General features: G+C 41.5%; 1 protein-coding gene across 4 annotated transcripts in view; it reads left to right on the top strand.

Moving 5' to 3' along the window:
- The window catches only part of ARHGAP22 (Rho GTPase activating protein 22), a 202770-nt gene that overhangs the window by 169347 nt on the left and 15310 nt on the right, over positions 1 to 18113 (top strand). For all 4 annotated transcript variants that reach the window (XM_022564499.3, XM_022564503.3, XM_022564501.3 and 1 more), the window contains one exon: positions 16824 to 17031. In XM_022564499.3, the coding sequence (XP_022420207.1) occupies positions 16824 to 17031 (208 nt within the window). The remainder of the gene's footprint in view (positions 1 to 16823; positions 17032 to 18113) is intronic.

Below are 18113 nucleotides of genomic sequence, written 5' to 3'. Positions count from 1 at the left end.
TTTATTGTTTGTAGATTTTTTTTTTTTTTTACAAATTTTGCTGCTAGTTTAGTCCACAAATTGTTATAATAGTTTTATTTATTTATCTAATTATTTATTTATTTTTGGCTGCATCGGGTCTTTGTTGCTGTGCGTGGCTTTCTCTATTTGCAGCGAGCAGGGGCTACTCTTCGTTGTGGTGCGCAGGCTTCTCATTACGGTGGCTTCTCTTGTTGCGGAGCATGGACTCTAGGCATGAGGGCTTCAGTAGTTGTGGCGTATGGGCTTAGTTGCTCCGCGGTATGTGGGATCTTCCTGGACCAGGGACCGAACCTGTGTCCCCTGCATTGGCAGGCAGATTCTTATTCACCATGCCACCAGGGAAGCCCTGTTTGTAGACTTTTTGACGATGGCCATTCTGACCTGTGTGAGGTGATACCGCATTGTAGTTTTGATTTGCATTTCTCTGGTAATTAGTGACATTGAGCATCTTTCATGTGCTTTTTTGGCCATCTGTATGTCTTCTTTGAGAAATGTCTATTTAGATCTTCTGCCCATTTTTTGATTGGGTTGTTTATTTTTTTTTGACATAGAGCTGCGTGAGCTGTTTATATATTTTGGAGATTAATCCCTTGTTAGTCGCTTCATTTGCAAATATTTTCTCCCATTCTGTGGGTTGTCTTTTTGTTTCCTTTATGGTTTCCTTTGCTGTGCAGAAGCTTTAAGTTTAATTACGTCCTATTTGTTTATTTCCGTTTTTATTTTCATTACTCTAGGACGTGGATCGTAAAAGATATTGCTGTGATTTATGTCAAAGAGTGTTCTGTGTTTTCCTCTAAGAGCTTTATAGTGTCCGGCCTTACATTTAGGTCTTTGATCCATTTCGAGTTTATTTTTGTGCATGGTGTTAGAGAATGTTCTAATTTCATTGTTTTACATGTAGCTTTCCTGTTTTCCCAGCACCACTTTTTTTTTTTGAGCATGATATTTGCATTATTTTATTGATTTAAAAATAATGAAAGCAAATTTATTGGAAGAGCATTATTTTATTTACATTTAAAAGAAAAAAATCGGCTATATTGACAGGCAATATTTAAATACCTATTTCAGAGATCAGTATTTACAGCACTTTCTTTAAAATAAGACATAAACAAATCACCAACTAAATCATAAGGAATAAGCGCAATTTTGTAAGCTTTTTTGGTAAGGCGAAATGTGTATTATGGATAAAAGATTCATTGTGACAGTAAGCTATTATTTTCTACCCTAAATGCATGCTCAGCATCCGAGCACAGGATAGCATGGAGAGCATCCAATAATAGATATCAGCCAAAACTTCAAAATTACATTCAAGATTTTGTTTTTACTTATAATTAGATATGACAGTGAATTCACTGCCTTCAAGATATTGAAGTTGGTCTTCTAAATATTTGAAAACAGTTAATTTTCTTAGAACATGGATTTTAAAAATGGTTATCAAAATTTACATATTAAGCTTATAATGATGCCAGGAGTATACTCTTTCTACCCTTTAATTTTATTTTTTACTAATTGTGAAAATGAAATATTCTAATACTAATTACATAGTATTATGTACTTACTAATTATATATGTATTGTGTATGTACTATGTATTATGTATGTACTAATTACATAGTATTGATACTTAGTATTTTCTAAGGTTGGTGGGAAAATCGATTGTTTTTGGGCCAAGGATTTACTCAGCTACAGTCCTGTGTTTCAGGCATGAAGTGCTCAGGTATTTTAGATTTTCTAGTAAACATTAGTGTAACTCTAAAATTACATGGCATGACCAACACCACTTATTGAAGAGCCTGTCTTTTCTCCATTGGACAGTCTTGCCTCCGTTGTCATAGATTAATTGACCGTAGGTGCGTGAGTTTACTTTTGGGCTTTCTCTCCTGTTCCATTGATCTATACTTCTGTTTTTGTGCCAGTACCGTACTGTTTTGATTACTGTAGCTTTGTAGTATAGTCTGAAGTCAGGGAGTTTGATTCCTCGAGCTCTGTTTTTCTATCTCAGGATTGCTTTGGCTATTCAGGGTCTTTTGTGTTTCCACATAAATTTTAAGATTTTTTGTTCTAGTTCTGTGAAAAATGCCACTGGTAGTTTGATAGGGATTGCATTGAATCTGTAGATTGCCTTGGGTAGTATGGTCATTTTGACAATATTGATTCTTCTAATCCATGAACATGGTATATCCTTCCATCTGTTTGTGTCATCTCTTTTTGTGTCATTTCTTTCATCAGAGTATTATAGTTTTCAGAGTAGAGGCTTTTGTCTCCTTAGGTAGGTTTATTCCTAGGTATTTTGTTCTTTTTGATGCAATGGTAAATGGGATTGTTTCCTTAATTTCTCTTTCTGATATTTCATTTTAGTGTATACGAATGCAAGAGACTTCTGTGTGTTAAATTTGTACCCTGCAACTTTACCGAATTCATTGATGAGCTCTAGTGGTTTTCTGGTAGCATCTTTAGGATTTTCTATGTATAATATTGTGTCATCTGCAAACAGTGATGGTTTTACTTCTTCTTTTCCAATTTGGGTTCCTTCTATTTCTTGGACTTCCAAAACTATATTGAATAAAAGTTGTGACAGTGGATATTCTTGCCTTGTTCCTGATCTTAGAGGAAATGCTTTCAGCTTTTCACCGTTGAGAATGATGTTAGCTGTGGGTTTGTGATATATGGCCTTTATGATGTTGAGGTAAGTTCCCTCTGTTTGCACTTTCTGGAGAGCTTTTTTCATATATGGGTGTTGAATTTTCTTAAAAGCCTTTTCTGCATCTATTGAGATGATCACATGGTTTTTATTCTTCAGTTTGTTAATGTGGTGAATCACACTGATTGATTTGCGGATATTGAAGAATCCTTGCATTTCCTGGGATAAATCCTACTTGATACTGGTGTATGATCTTTTTAATATATTTTTGGATTTGGTTTTCTATTTTGTTGAATATTTTTGCGTCTATGTTCATCAGTGATACTGGCATGTACTTTTCTTTTTGTGGTATCTTTGTCTGGTTTTGGTATCAGGGTGATGGTGGCCTCATATAAAGAGCTTGGGGGAGTGTTCCTTCCTCTGCAGTTTTTTGGAAGAGTTTGAGAAGGATAGGTGTTAACTTTTCTCTAAATGTTTGATAGAATTCGCCTGTGAAGCCATCTGGTCCTGGACTTTTGTTGGAAGTATTTTAATCACTGTTTCAATTTCATTACTTGTGATTGGTCCATTCATATTTTCTATTTCTTCCTGGTTCAGTCTTGGGAGATTGTACCTTTCGAAGAATTTGTCCATTTCTTCTAGGTTGTCCATTTTATTGGCATATAGTTGCTTGTAATAGTATCTTATGATCCTTTATATTTCTGTGGTGTCAGTTATAATTTCTCCCTTTTCATTTCTAATTTTATTGATTGGAGTCCTCTCCCTTTTTATCTTGAAAAAGGTTTATCAATTTTGTTTACCTTCTCAAAGAACTAGTTTTTATTTTTTAAAATTTTTTAAAATTGGAGTATAATTGCTTTACAATGGTGTGTTAGTTTCTGCTTTATAACAAAGTGAATCAGTTATACATATACTCCCATATCTCTTCCCTCTTGCGACTCCCTCCCTCCCACCCTCCCTATCGCACCCCTCCAGGCAGTCACAAAGCACCGAGCTGATCTCCCTGTGCTATGCGGATGCTTCCCATTAGCTATCTACCTTACGTTTGGTAGTGTATATATGTCCATGCCTCTCTCTTGCATTGTCACAGCTTACCCATCCCCCTCCCCATATCCTCAAGTCCATTCTCTAGTAGGTCTGTGTCTTACCCCTAAGTTCTTCATGACATTTTTTTCCCCTTAAATTCCATATATATGTGTTAGCATACGGTATTTGTCTTTCTCTTTCTGACTTCACTCTGTATGACAGACTCTAGGTCTATCCACCTCATTACAAATAGCTCTATTTCGTTTCTTTTTATGGCTGAGTAATATTCCATTGTATATATGTGCCACATCTTCTTTATCCATTCATCCGACGATGGACACTTAGGTTGTTTCCATCTCCGGGCTATTGTAAATAGAGCTGCAATGAACATTTTGGTATATGACTCGTTTTGAATTATGGTTTTCTCAGGGTATATGCCCAGTAGTGGGATTGCTGGGTCATATGGTAGTTCTATTTGTAGTTTTTTCAGGAATCTCCATATTGTTCTCCACAGTGGCTGTATCAGTTTACATTCCCACCAACAGTGCAAGAGGGTTCCCTTTTCTCCACACCCTATCCAGCATTTATTGTTTCTAGATTTTTTGACGATGGCCATTCTGACTGGTATGAGATGATATCTCATTGTATTTTTGATTTGCATTTCCCTAATGATTAATGATGTTGAGCATTCTTTCATGTGTTTGTTGGCAGTCTGTATATCTTCTTTGGAGAAATGTCTGTTTAGGTCTTCTGCCCATTTTTGGATTGGGTTGTTTGTTTTTTTGTTATTGAGCTGTATGAGCTGCTTATAAATTTTGGAGATTAATCCTTTGTCAGTTGCTTCATTTGCAAATATTTTCTTCCATTCTGAGGGTTGTCTTTTGGTCTTGTTTATGGTTTCCTTTGCTGTGCAAAAGCTTTGAAGTTTCATTAGGTCCCATTTTTTTATTTTTGTTTTTATTTCCATTTCTCTAGGAGGTGGGTCAAAAAGGACCTTGCTGTGATATATGTCATAGAGTGTTCTGCCTCTGTTTTCTCCTAAGAGTTTGATAGTTTCTGGCCTTACATTTAGGTCTTTAATCCATTTTGAGCTTATTTATGTGTATGGTGTTAGTGAGTGATCTAATCTCATACTTTTACATGTACCTGTCCAGTTTTCCCAGCACCACTTATTGAAGAGGCTGTCCTTTCTCCACTGTACATTGCTGCCTCCTTTATCAAAGATAAGGTGACCATATGTGCGTGGGTTTATCGCTGGGCTTTCTATCCTGTTCCATTGATCTATCTTTCTGTTTTTGTGCCAGTACCATACTGTCTTGATTACTGTAGCTTTGTATTATAGTTTGAAGTCAGGAAGCCTGATTCCTCCAGCTCCGTTTTTCGTTCTCAAGATTGCTTTGGCTATTCGGGGTCTTTTGTGTTTCCATACAAATTGTGAAATTTTTTGCTCTAGTTCTGTGAAAAATTCCAGTGGTAGTTTGATAGGGATTGCATTGAATCTGTAGATTGCTTTGGGTAGGAGAGTCATTTTCACAATGTTGATTCTTCCAATCCAAGAGCATGGTATATCTTTCCATCTCTTTGTATCATCTTTAATTTCTTTCATCAGTGTCTTATAATTTTCTGCATACAGGTATTTTGTCTCCTTAGGTAGGTTTATTCCTAGATATTTTATTCTTTTTGTTGCAGTGGTAAATGGGAGTGTTTTCTTGATTTCATTTTCAGATTTTTCATCATTAGTGAATAGGAATGTAAGAGATTTCTGTTCATTAATTTTGTATCCTGCTACTTTACCAAATTCATTGATTAGCTCTAGTAGTTTTCTGGTAGCATCTTTAGGGTTCTCTATGTATAGTATCATGTCATCTGCAAACAGTGTCAGCTTTACTTCTTCTTTTCCGATTTGGATTCCTTTTATTTCCTTTTCTTCTCTGATTGCTGTGGCTAAAACTTCCAAAACTATGTTGAATAAGAATGGTGAGACTGGGCAACCTTTTCTTGTTCCTAATCTTAGTGGAAATGCTTTCAGGTTTTCACCATTGAGGATGATGTTGGCTGTGGGTTTGTCATATATGGCCTTTATTATGTTGAGGAAAGTTCCCTCTATGCCTACTTTTTGCAGGGTTTTTTATCGTAAATGGGTGTTGAATTTTGTCAAAAGCTTTCTCTGCATCTATTGAGATGATCATGTGGTTTCTCTCCTTCAGTTTGTTAATATGGTGTATCACGTGGATTGACTTGCGTATATTGAAGAATCCTTGCATTCCTGGAATAAATGTCACTTGATCATGGTGTATGATCCGGTTAATATGCTGTTGGATTCTGTTTGCTAGTATTTTGTTGAGGATTTTTGCATCTATGTTCATAAGTGATACTTATGCCTGTAGTTTTCTTTCTTTGTGACATCCTTGTCTGGTTTTGGTATCAAGGCGATGGTGGCCTCGTAGAATGTGTTTGGGAGTGTTCCTCCCTCTGGTATATTGTGGAAAAGTTTGAGAAGGATCGGTGTTAGCTCTTCTCTAAATGTTTGATAGAATTCGCCTGTGAAGCAATCTGGTCCTGGGCTTTTGGTTTTTGGAAGATTTTTAATCACCGTTTCAATTTCAGTGCTTGTGATTGGTCTGTTCATATTTTCTATTTCTTCCTGAATCAGTCTTGGCAGGTTGTGCATTTCTAAGAATTTGTCCATTTCTTCTAGGTTGTCCATGTTTTTTCTTTTTTAACATCTTTATTGGGGTATAATTGCTTTACAATGCTGTGTTAGTTTCTGCTTTATAACAAAGTTAATCAGTTATGTATATACATATGTTCCCATATCTCTTCCCTCTTGCATCTCCCTCCCTCCCACCCTGCCTATCCCACCCCTCCAGGCGGTCACAAAGCACCGAGCTGATATCCCTGTGCTATGTGGCTGCTTCCCACTAGCTATCGACCTTTCGTTTGGTAGTTTATATATGTCCATGCCTCTCTCTCGCTTTGTCACAGCTCACCCTTCCCCCTCCCCATATCCTCAAGTCCGTTCTCCAGTAGGTCTGTGTTTTTATTCCTGTCTTACCCCTAGATTCTTCATGACATTTTTTTTCTTAAATTCCATATATATGTGTTAGCGTACGGTATTTGTCTTTCTCTTTCTGACTTACTTCACTCTGTATGACAGACTGTAGGTCTATCCACCTGATTACAAATAGTTCAGTTTCATTTCTCTTTATGGCTGAGTAATATTCCATTTTATATATGCACCACATCTTCTTTATCCATTCATCCGATGATGGACACTTAGGTGGTTTCCATCTCCAGGCTATTGTAAATAGAGCTGCAATGAACATTTTGGTACGTGACTCTTTTTGAATTATGGTTTTCTCAGCGTATATGCCCGGTATGGGATTGCTGGGTCATATGGTAGTTCTATTTGTAGTTTCTTAAGGAACCTCCATACTGTTCTCCACAGTGGCTGTACCAATTCACATTCCCACCAGCAGTGCAGGAGTGTTCCCTTTTTTCCACACCCTCTCCAGCATGTATTGTTTCTAGATATTTTGATGATGGCCATTCTGACTGGTGTGAGATGATATCTCATTGTAGTTTTGATTTGCATTTCCCTAATGATTAATGATGTTGAGCATTCTTTCATGTGTTTGTTGGCAGTCTGTATATCTTCTTTGGAGAAATGTCTGTTTAGGTCTTCTGCCCATTTTTGGATTGGGTTGTTTGTTTTTTTGTTATTGAGCTGCATGAGCTGCTTATAAATTTTGGAGATTAATCCTTTGTCAGTTGCTTCATTTGCAAATATTTTCTCCCATTCTGAGGGTTGTCTTTTGGTCTTGTTTATGGTTTCCTTTGCTGTACAAAAGCTTTGAAGTTTCATTAGGTCCCATTTTTTTATTTTTGTTTTTATTTCCATTTCTCTAGGAGGTGGGTCAGAAAGGATCTTGCTGTGATTTATGTCACAGAGTGTTCTGCCTATGCTTTCTTCTAAGACTTTGATAGTTTCTGGCCTTACATTTAGGTCTTTAATCCATTTTGAGCTTATTTTTGTGTATGGTGTTAGGGAGTGATCTAATCTCATACTTTTACATGTACCTGTCCAGTTTTCCCAGCACCACTTATTGAAGAGGCTGTCCTTTCTCCACTGTACATTGCTGCCTCCTTTATCAAAGATAAGGTAACCATATGTGTGTGGGTTTTTCTCTGGGCTTTCTATCCTGTTCCATTGATGTATCTTTCTGTTTTTGTGCCAGTACCATACTGTCTTGATTACTGTAGCTTTGTAGTATAGTCTGAAGTCAGGAAGCCTGATTCCTCCAGCTCCGTTTTTCGTTCTCAAGATTGCTTTGGCTATTCGGGGTCTTTTGTGTTTCCATACAAATTGTGAAATTTTTTGTTCTAGTTCTGTGAAAAATTCCAGTGGTAGTTTGATAGGGATTGCATTGAATCTGTAGATTGCTTTGGGTAGGAGAGTCATTTTCACAATGTTGATTCTTCCAATCCAAGAGCATGGTATATCTTTCCATCTCTTTGTATCATCTTTAATTTCTTTCATCAGTGTCTTATAATTTTCTGCATACAGGTATTTTGTCTCTTTACGTAGGTTTATTCCTAGATATTTTATTCTTTTTGTTGCAGTGGTAAATGGGAGTGTTTTCTTGATTTCATTTTCAGATTTTTCATCGTTAGTGAATAGGAATGTAAGAGATTTCTGTGCATTAATTTTGTATCCTGCTACTTTACCAAATTCATTGATTAGCTCTAGTAGTTTTCTGGTAGCATCTTTAGGGTTCTCTATGTATAGTATCATGTCATCTGCAAACAGTGTCAGCTTTACTTCTTCTTTTCCGATTTGGATTCCTTTTATTTCCTTTTCTTCTCTGATTGCTGTGGCTAAAACTTCCAAAACTATGTTGAATAAGAATGGTGAGACGGGGAACCTTTTCTTGTACCTAATCTTAGTGGAAATGCTTTCAGGTTTTCACCATTGAGGATGATGTTGGCTGTGGGTTTGTCATATATGGCCTTTATTATGTTGAGGAAAGTTCCCTCTATGCCTACTTTTTGCAGGGTTTTTTATCGTAAATGGGTGTTGAATTTTGTCAAAAGCTTTCTCTGCATCTATTGAGATGATCATGTGGTTTCTCTCCTTCAGTTTGTTAATATGGTGTATCACGTGGATTGACTTGCGTATATTGTAGAATCCTTGCATTCCTGGAATAAACGCCACTTGATCATGGTGTATGATCCGGTTAATGTGCTGTTGGATTCTGTTTGCTAGTATTTTGTTGAGGATTTTTGCATCTGTGTTTATCAGTGATATTGGCCTGTATTTTCTTTCTTTGTGACATCCTTGTCTGGTTTTGGTATCAGGGTGATGGTGGCCTCGTAGAATGAGTTTGGGAATGTTCCTCCCTCTGCTGTATTTTAGAAGAGTTTGAGAAGGATAGGTATTAGCTCTCCTCTAAATGTTTGATAGAATGCCTGTGAAGCCATCTGGTCCTGGGCTTTTGTTTTTTGGAAGCTTTTTAATCACCGTTTCAATGTCAGTGCTTGTGATTGGTCTGTTCATATTTTCTATTTCTTCCTGATTCAGTCTTGGCAGGTTGTGCATTTCTAAGAATTTGTCCATTTCTTCCAGGTTGTGCATTTTATTGGCATAGAGTTGCTTGTAGTAATCTCTCATGATCTTTTTTATTTCTGCAGTGTCAGTTGTTACTTCTCCTTTTTCATTTCTAATTCTATTGATTTGAGTCTTCTCCCTTTTTTTGTTGTTGAGTCTGGCTAATGGTTTATCAATTTTGTTTACCTTCTCAAAGAACCAGCTTTTAGTTTCATTGATCTTTGCTATCATTTCCTTCATTTCTTTTTCATTTATTTCTGATCTGATTTTTATGATTTCTTTCCTTCTGCTAACTTTGGTGTTTTTTTGTTCTTCTTTCTCTAATTGCTTTAGGTGCAAGGTTAGGTTGTTTACTCGAGATGTTTCCTGTTTCTTAAGGTAGGATTATATTGCTATAAACTTCTCTCTTAGAACTGCTTTTGCTGCATCCCATTGATTTTGGGTCGTCGTGTCTCCATTGTCATTTGTTTCTAGGTATTTTTAAATTTCCTCTTTGATTTCTTCAGTGATCACTTCGTGATTAAGTAGTGTATTGTTTAGCCTCCATGTGTTTGTATTTTTTACAGATCTTTTCCTGTAATTGATATCTGGTCTCATAGCGTTGTGGTCAGAAAAGATACTTGATAAAATTTCAGTTTTCTTAAATTTACCAATGCTTGATTTGTGACCCAAGATATGATCTATCCTGGAGAATGTTCCATGAGCACTTGAGAAAAATGTGTATTGTGTTGTTTTTGGATGGAATGTCCTATAAATATCAATTAAGTCCATCTTGTTTAATGTATCATTTAAAGCTTGTGTTTCCTTATTTATTTTCATTTTGGATGATCTGTCCATTGGTGAAAGTGGGGTTTTAAAGTCCCCTACTATGAATGTGTTACTGTCGATTTCCCTTTTTATGGCTGTTAGTATTTGCCTTATGTATTGAGGTGCTCCTATGTTGGGTGCATAGATATTTACAATTGTTATATCTTCTTCTTGGATCGATCCCTTGATCATTATGTAGTGTCCTTCTTTGTGTCTTCTAATAGTCTTTATTTTAAAGTCTATTTTGTCTGATATGAGAGTTGCTACTCCAGCTTTCTTTTGGTTTACATTTGCATGAAATGTGTTTTTCCATCCCCTTACTTTCAATCTGTATGTGCCTCTAGGTCTGAAGTGGGTCTCTTGTAGACAGCAAATATATGGGACTCGTTTTTGTATCCATTCAGCCAATCTGTGTATTTGGTGTGAGCATTTAGTCCATTTACATTTAAGGTAATTATCAATATGTATGTTCCTATTCCCATTTTCTTAATTGTTTTGGGTTCGTTATTGTAGGTCTTTTCCTTCTCTTGTGTTTCTTGCCTAAAGAAGTTCCTTTAGCAGTTGTAAAGCTGGTTTGGTGGTGCTGAACTCTCTCAGGTTTTGCTTTTCTGTAAAGGTTTTAATTTCTCCATGAAATCTGAATGACACCCTTGCTGGGTAGAGTAATCTTGGTTGCAGGTTTTTCTCCTTCATCACTTTAAATATGTCCTGCCAGTCCTTTCTGGCTTGCAGAGTTTATGCTGAGAGATCAGCTGTTAACCTTATGAGGATTCCCTTGTGTGTTATTTGTTGTTTTTCCTTTGCTGCTTTTAATATGTTTTGTTTGTATTTAATTTTTGACAGTTTGATTAATATGTGTCTTGGTGTATTTCTCCTTGGATTTATCCTTTATGGGACTCTCTGTGCTTCCTGGACTTGATTAAGTATTTCCTTTCCTATATTAGGGAAGTTTTCAACTATAATCTCTTCAAATATTTTCTCAGTTCCTTTCTTTTTCTCTTCTTCTGGATCCCCTATAATTCGAATGTTGGTGCGTTTAATGTTGTCCCAGAGGTCTCTGAGACTGTCCTCAGTTCTTTTCATTCTTTTTTCTTTATTCTGCTCTGCAGTAGTTATTTCCACTATTTTGTCTTCCAGGTCACTTATCCGTTCTTCTGCCTCAGTTATTCTGCTATTGATCCCATTTAGAGTATTTTTAATTTCATTTATTGTGTTGTTCATCATTGTTTGTTTCATCTTTGTTTCCTCTAGGTCCTTGTTAAATGTTTCTTGCATTTTGTCTATTCTATTTCCAAGATTTTGGATCATCTTTACTATCATTATTCTGAATTCTTTTTCAGGTAGACTGCCTATTTCCTCTTCATTTGTTAGGTCTGGTGGGTTTTTATCTTGTTCCTTCATCTGCTGTGTGTATTTCTGTCTTCTCATTTTGCTTATCTTACTGTGTTTGGGGTCTCCTTTTTGCAGGCTGCAGGTTCGTAGTTCCGTTGTGTTTGGTGTGTGTCCCCAGTGGCTAAGGTTGGTTCAGTGCGTTGTGTAGGCTTCCTGGTGGAGGGAACTAGTGCCTGTGTTCTGGTGGATGAGGCTGGATCTTGTCTTTCTGGTGGGCAGGTCCACGTCTGGTGGTGTGTTTTGGGGTGTCTATGGCCTTATTATGATTTTAGGCAGCCTCTCTGCTAATGAGTGGGACTGTGTTCCTGTCTTGCTAGTTGTTTGGCATAGGATGTCCAGCGCTGTAGCTTGCTGGTCGTTGAGTGAAGCCTGGTGCTGGTGTTGAGATCGAGATGTCTGGGAGATTTTCGCCATTTGATATTATGTGGAGCTGGGAGGTCTCTTGTGGACCAGTTTCCTGACGTTGGCTTTCCCACCTCAGAGGCACGGCACTGACTCCTGGCTGCAGCACCAAGAGCCTTTCATCCACACGGCTCAGCATAAAAGGAAGAAAAAGTAGAAAGAAAGAATTAGTAGTAGAAGAGGGAGGGAGAGGGAGGGAGGGAGAGGGAGAGAGAGAGGGAGAGGGAGGGGGAGAGGGGGAGGGGGAGGGGGAGAGGGGGAGGGGGGGAGGGGGGAGGGGAGAGGGGGAGGGGGGAGGGGGAGGGGAGAGGGGGAGGGGAGAGGGGGAGGGGGAGAGGGGGAGAGAAAGAAAGAGAAAGGAAAGAAAGAGAGAAAGAAAGGAGGGTGTGAGGAAGGAGGGAAGGAAGGAAAAGAAAGAAGATAAAATATAATAAAGTTATTAAAATAAAAAAATTATTAAGAAAAAAAAACGGACGGATACAACCCTAGGACAAATGGTGGAAGCGAAGCTATAAAGACAAAATCTCACAGAGAAGCATACACATACACACTCACAAAAAGAGGAAAAGGGGAAAAATCATAAACATTGCTCTCAAAGTCCACCTCCTCAATTTGGGATGATTCATTGTCTATTCAGGTATTCCACAGATGCAGGGTACATCAAATTGATTGTGGAGCTTTAATCTACTGCTTCTGAGGCCGCTGGGAGAGATTTCCCTTTCTCTTCTTTGTTCTCACAGCTCCCAGGGGCTCAGCTTTGGATTTGGTCCTGCCTCGGCGTGTAGGTCGCCGGAGGGCGTCTGTTTTTCTCTCAGACAGGACGGGGTTAAAGGAGAGGCTGTTTCGGGGGCTCTGGCTCAGCCAGGCCTGGGGGAGGGAGGGGTACGGATACGGGGCGAGCCTGTGGCGGCAGAGGCCAGCATGACGTTGCACCACCCAGAGGCATGCCGTGCGTTCTCTCGGGGGAGTTGTCCCTGGATCACGGGACCCTGGCAGTGGCGGGCTGCACAGGCTCCCCGGAAGTGGGGTATGGATAGTGACCTGTGCGCGCACACAGGCTTCTTGGTGGCAGCAGCAGCAGCCTTAGCGTCTCATGCCCGTCTCTGTTGTCCGTGCTTTTAGCTGCCGCTTGCGCCCGTCTCTGGAGCTCCTTTAAGCAGCGCTCTTAATCCCCTCTCCTCGAGCACCAGGAATCAAAGAGGGAAGAAAAAGTCTCTTGCCTCTTCGGCAGGTCCAGACTTTTCCCCGGACTCCCTCCCGGCTAGCCGTGGTCCACGAACCCCTTCAGGCTGTGTTCATGCCGCCAACCCCAGTCCTCTCCCGGCACTCCGACCGAAGCCCGAGCCTCAACTCCCAGCCCCGCCCGCCCTGGCGGGTGAGCAGATAAGCCTCTCCTGGCGGGTGAGCAGATAAGCCTCTTGGGCTGGTGAGTGCCGGTTGGCCCTGATGATCTGTGTGGGAATCTCTCCACTTTGCCCTCCGCACCCCTGTTGCTGCGCTCTCCTCCACGGCCCCGAAGCTTCCCCCCTCCGCCATCCGCAGTCTCCGCCCGAGAAGGGGCTTCCTAGTGTGTGGAAACCTTTCCTCCTTCACAGCTCCCTCCCACTGGTGCAGGTCCCGTCCCTATTCTTTTTTCTCTGTTTATTCTTTTTTCTTTTGCCCTACCCAGGTACGTGGGGAGTTTCTTGCCTTTTGGGAGGTCTGTGGTCTTCTGCCAGCGTTCAGTAGGTGTTCTGTAGGAGTTGTTCCACGTGTAGATGTATTTCTGGTGTATCTGTGGGGAGGAAGGTGATCTCCGCGTCTTACTTTTCTGCCATCTTCCCGGAAGCCAAAGAACCAGTTTTTAGTTTCATTGATCTTTGCTATTTTCTTCGTCTCTACTTATTTCTGCTCTGATCTTTATGATTTCTTTCCTTCTACTAACTTTGGGTTTTGTTTGTTCTTTTCTCTCTAGTTGCTTTAGGTGTAAGTTTAGGTTATTTGAGATTTTTCTTGTTTCCCAAGGTAAGATTGTATTGCTATAAACTTCCCTCTTAGAACTGCTTTTGCTGCATCCCATGAGTTTTGGACCATCATGTTTTCATTGTCATTTGTCTCTAGGCATTTTTAAATTTCTTCTTTGATTTCTTCTGTGACGCCTTGGTAGTTTAGTAACATATTGTTCAGCCTTTATGTGTTTGTGTTTTTTACAGTTTTTATCCTGTAATTGATTTCTAATCTCATAGCATTGTGGTCAGAAAAGATGCTTGATGTGATTTCAGTAGTCTTAAATTCACTGATTTGTGGCCCATGATGTGATCTATCCAGGAGAATGTTCCATGTAGACTGCCTGGGCTTGAACCTTGACCCTGCCACGTGCTGAGTGAACTTGGGCACATTCTGAAGCCCGCTGCCTCTCAGTTTGTTCATCTGGAAATTGGGAATGATGATGATGGTGATGATAACAATAATGGTAATATTCCCTAAGTTATCCAGCTGTCTGAGGATCAAATACGTTGATACATGTAAAGTGCTTAGAACGTCACCTGGTACCATGAGTGCCATGTCTCGGCCAGTTCAGCACACTTTCCTTGTGCACATGTATATGCATGCACACACATATGCACACACAAGTCCACATTGCAGGTGTAGGCATGAACACTCACACACTCACACACACATGCATCCACACACTTCTCCCCAAAGCATTGATGGTGTCACTGGGTGCCTTCCTTGTGGGAATGTTTTCTAGAAGGGAGAAATCTCATCCCCCGGGTTCTATATACTTTGTCTTTAGGTCGAGCAGCATGAGAAGGAACGTTGCCTGAGTCCTGCTCTATGTCAGGCATTGTCTTAGGGACTGATGTATCTTATTTCAAAACAGCCATTGTGTGTGGGAAGCTACAGTAGGCAGTCATCCATCCTGCCACCCTCTCACCTGGCTGGCTCAGCACTCAGGTCTTGGGAGGCCACCTGCCTGGGCTGCATCCCTCTGGGAGGACAGAGCTGCCTGGACAGAATGGAGCTTTGATGTCATGCTCTGGCCCACCCCACAGCCGCCCTGCGGGGATGGTCTCTGAGTCAGAGATAAGGAGATGGCAGATGGCGGGCCTTCCAGAGTCCTTGTAGAGCTTAGGGCTGGGAGAAGTCTGTTTCTCCTTCACTATCACTGTGAGTTAGGGAGCTTCATGGATCTCCACTCCTTCCACTCTTTGGGCTGCCAGGAACCTCTTTGCCCAGTTGTGTATTTAGTTGTCACAGGTTTTCTGGGTCAAAAGTTCCTTTACCTTCTTGCTCTCTTCCTCTGTCCCTCATTTGCTTTCTTGTCCTCTATTAAATGTTTTGGATATTTTGCTTTCTAATTTTTTTTTTTTTTGCAAATGTTATTGAGATATAGCAAACAGAAAGGTGAGCAGAACACAGGTGTCACAAGTGTGTAGTTTAATGATTTTTCTCAAAGTGAACAAAGCTGGGTAAGTAGTGCCCAGGTCCAGAATCCGAGTATTACCAGCACCCCCGGGTCCCCTCAGTCACTGACCCACCAAGGTAACTATGTTCTGACCTGGTTTTGCACTTTACATAAATGGAGTCATGCAGTGTACACTCTGGGTCTGGCTTCTGCTAGCAATTATGGGTTTTTTTTTTCATTTTAAAAATTTTTGGTAAAAATAGGTCTGACATAAAATTTTAACCATTTTTAAGTGTACAATTCAGTGGCATTAAGTATATTCGTCATGTGCAATCATCACCATCATTCATCTCCAGAACTCTTTTCATCTTGTAAAACAGACTCTGTACCCATTAAACAATAACTGTCCATTCCATTGTCCTCCAATCCCTGGCAACCACCATTCTACCTTCCGTCTCTATGAATTTGATTATTCTAAGTACCCATTTGATTATTCTAAGTACAGTATTTTACTTGTTTTAGTGGACTGGCTTGTTTCACTCGGAAAAATGTCCTCGAGGTTTGTCCATGTTATAGCATGTGTCAGAATTTCCTTCTTTTTATGGCTGCATAATATTCTGTTGTATGTATGTATCACATTTTGTTTACGCATCTATCCACTGATGGACACTTGGGTTGCTTCCGCCATTTGGATGTTGTGAATAATACTACTGTGAACATGGGTGTACATATATCTGCTCAAGTCTCTGCTTTCACTTCTTTCGGGTATACAGAATTGCTGGATCATATGGTAACTGTGTTTTAAATTTTTTGACATGCCTCCATACTGTTTCCCACAGTGGCTGCACCATTTTACATTCCCATGAACAGGGCACAAGGGTTCCAATTTCTTGACATCCTCACCAACACGTTTTCTGTTTTTTGGATTGTAACCGTCCTCATGGGTGTGAGGTGGTTTTGATTTGCATTTCACTAATGATCAGTGATGCTGAGTTGTGATTCTGCTTTCTCATCATCTATCGTCTGTCTTTTTGCCTGAGCTGTGTCCCATCTGTTGTCATTGCTGTCCCATGCTCCATGGTATGAGGAGACCATGATGATCCCGCTCATTCTGCCGCTCATGGGCATTAGGTAGTTTCCCCTTTGGAGGGATTGCAAGGGAGTGCCACTAAGAACATTCTAGAGTGCGTCTTTCAGTGGACATAGTGTTGGGTTTTTAAATGCAAGCCACTTCCATTTGGAGGTTAGTGTTGCATAAATAAACCAATCAATAAAACGCATAATGCATGCTCCCTGAGGGCCCTCCCTGAGGGTCCTCAGGCTTGAACAAGCTCCACAGGCCAGGCCAGGCTCCTGCCCGCTATGCCCTCCCGCCCCGTCCCAGCCGCCTGGTGCCTGCCCTCCCAGTTTCTAACCTGCTCCCTCACGGGGGGCCACCCTTGGCCCTGACAGCACCCCCTGCCCTCTGTTGTCCCCAGCGCCCTCCCCCACCGCCGAGCCGGCTAGCTGAGGGTGTGACCGGCTCCTCTCTGTGCCCAGGGGTCTTTGGGCAGCGCCTGGAGGACACAGTCCACCACGAGCGGAAGTATGGCCCGCGCCTGGCACCCCTGCTGGTGGAGCAGTGTGTGGACTTCATCCGGGAGCGCGGGCTCACCGAGGAGGGCCTCTTCCGCATGCCTGGCCAGGCCAACCTGGTGAGGGACCTGCAGGATTCCTTCGACTGTGGGGAGAAGCCACTGTTTGACAGGTGAGCTCCTGGGAGGGGTGCAGATAGGGCCACCTGTCCATTCCCCTGCATAGCCTCCTCTCAGGATGCCAGCTGAGAGGCATGGGTGCAGGATGGAGGATGGGATGGTGCCCTACACTGGCACGTGCCCAGCCAGCCCTCCCAATGGGCGGAGTGCGGGGCACAGAATCACTGCAGCAGCCCTGCATCTCCCTTAGGGGCGGATCCTGTCACCTCCACGTGGGCTGTATCCACTGTGGATGCCCGTAAGCCCACCCCAGCAGGAGCAGGGAAAGGCCTCTGCTGGCACCACCCAGGACTCCAGGCCTTCTGCAGGGTCTGTCTCTTGGCTCTGCTTTCTTGGGATAACTTGCCCCCCAGGCTCCTTTGGTGCCAAAATGGAGGCGTGGCTCCAGCCCCACATTCTCACAGGTTTTGGGGGTGCGGGAGCAAGTCTCCTCCAGCTGTCCTGGGCCTGTGCCCATCCTACCTCATCACTGGGGCTTACTGGGTCCTGGGCTCCACCCCGGGATAGTCAGCCTCACTTAAAGCCCAGGGGCTAAGAACGGGGGAGAGGTAGCTGTTTGGGGGCCTCTTCTCTCTGATGGTATCTCCATTATGGGGCAGTTTTTCATAGAAAATTCTTTCTGTATCAAGCCAGCCCTGGCCCCCATGGAGCTTCTGCCCATTCTTCTCAGATCTGCCTTCACAGATGAGGGCCCCTCTGTTGCAGGATAGGTCCACAGGTTTCTGCTGGCAGCCCTGGCGTTTTCAGATCTTTTCCTCTCGGGGCAGAACACTTCCAGCCCCTCCAGCATCTGCCCAGACCCATCACCACAGCCAGGAGAGTCTGTCAAATCCTTTTTCACATGTGGAGCCTGGGACTGATCACCACTCCCCAGAGGGGGTCTACCCAGGAGGGCACAGGGGTTCCTTCATCTGGAGCCTCGTGAATTTCCATCTGATACTCTGAGCTTGTGGTTTATTATTTATAATCTCAGTGAGCTTGTGGTCCACTCTGAACCTCTGTCAGCCAAGCCTCTTCCATCCTGTGCCTGTGTGGCTGTGGGTTAGGATGGGAGATTGCTTCAAATAATGCTTCT

This window comes from Delphinapterus leucas, chromosome 16, assembly GCF_059928025.1.
Source record: "Delphinapterus leucas isolate spDelLeu-1000000601 "Yukka" chromosome 16, BTC_Dleu_Yukka2, whole genome shotgun sequence".
NCBI lineage: Eukaryota > Metazoa > Chordata > Mammalia > Artiodactyla > Monodontidae > Delphinapterus > Delphinapterus leucas.
Note: the sequence above shows the minus strand (reverse complement) of the source record. Positions and strands in the feature narration are given on the sequence as shown.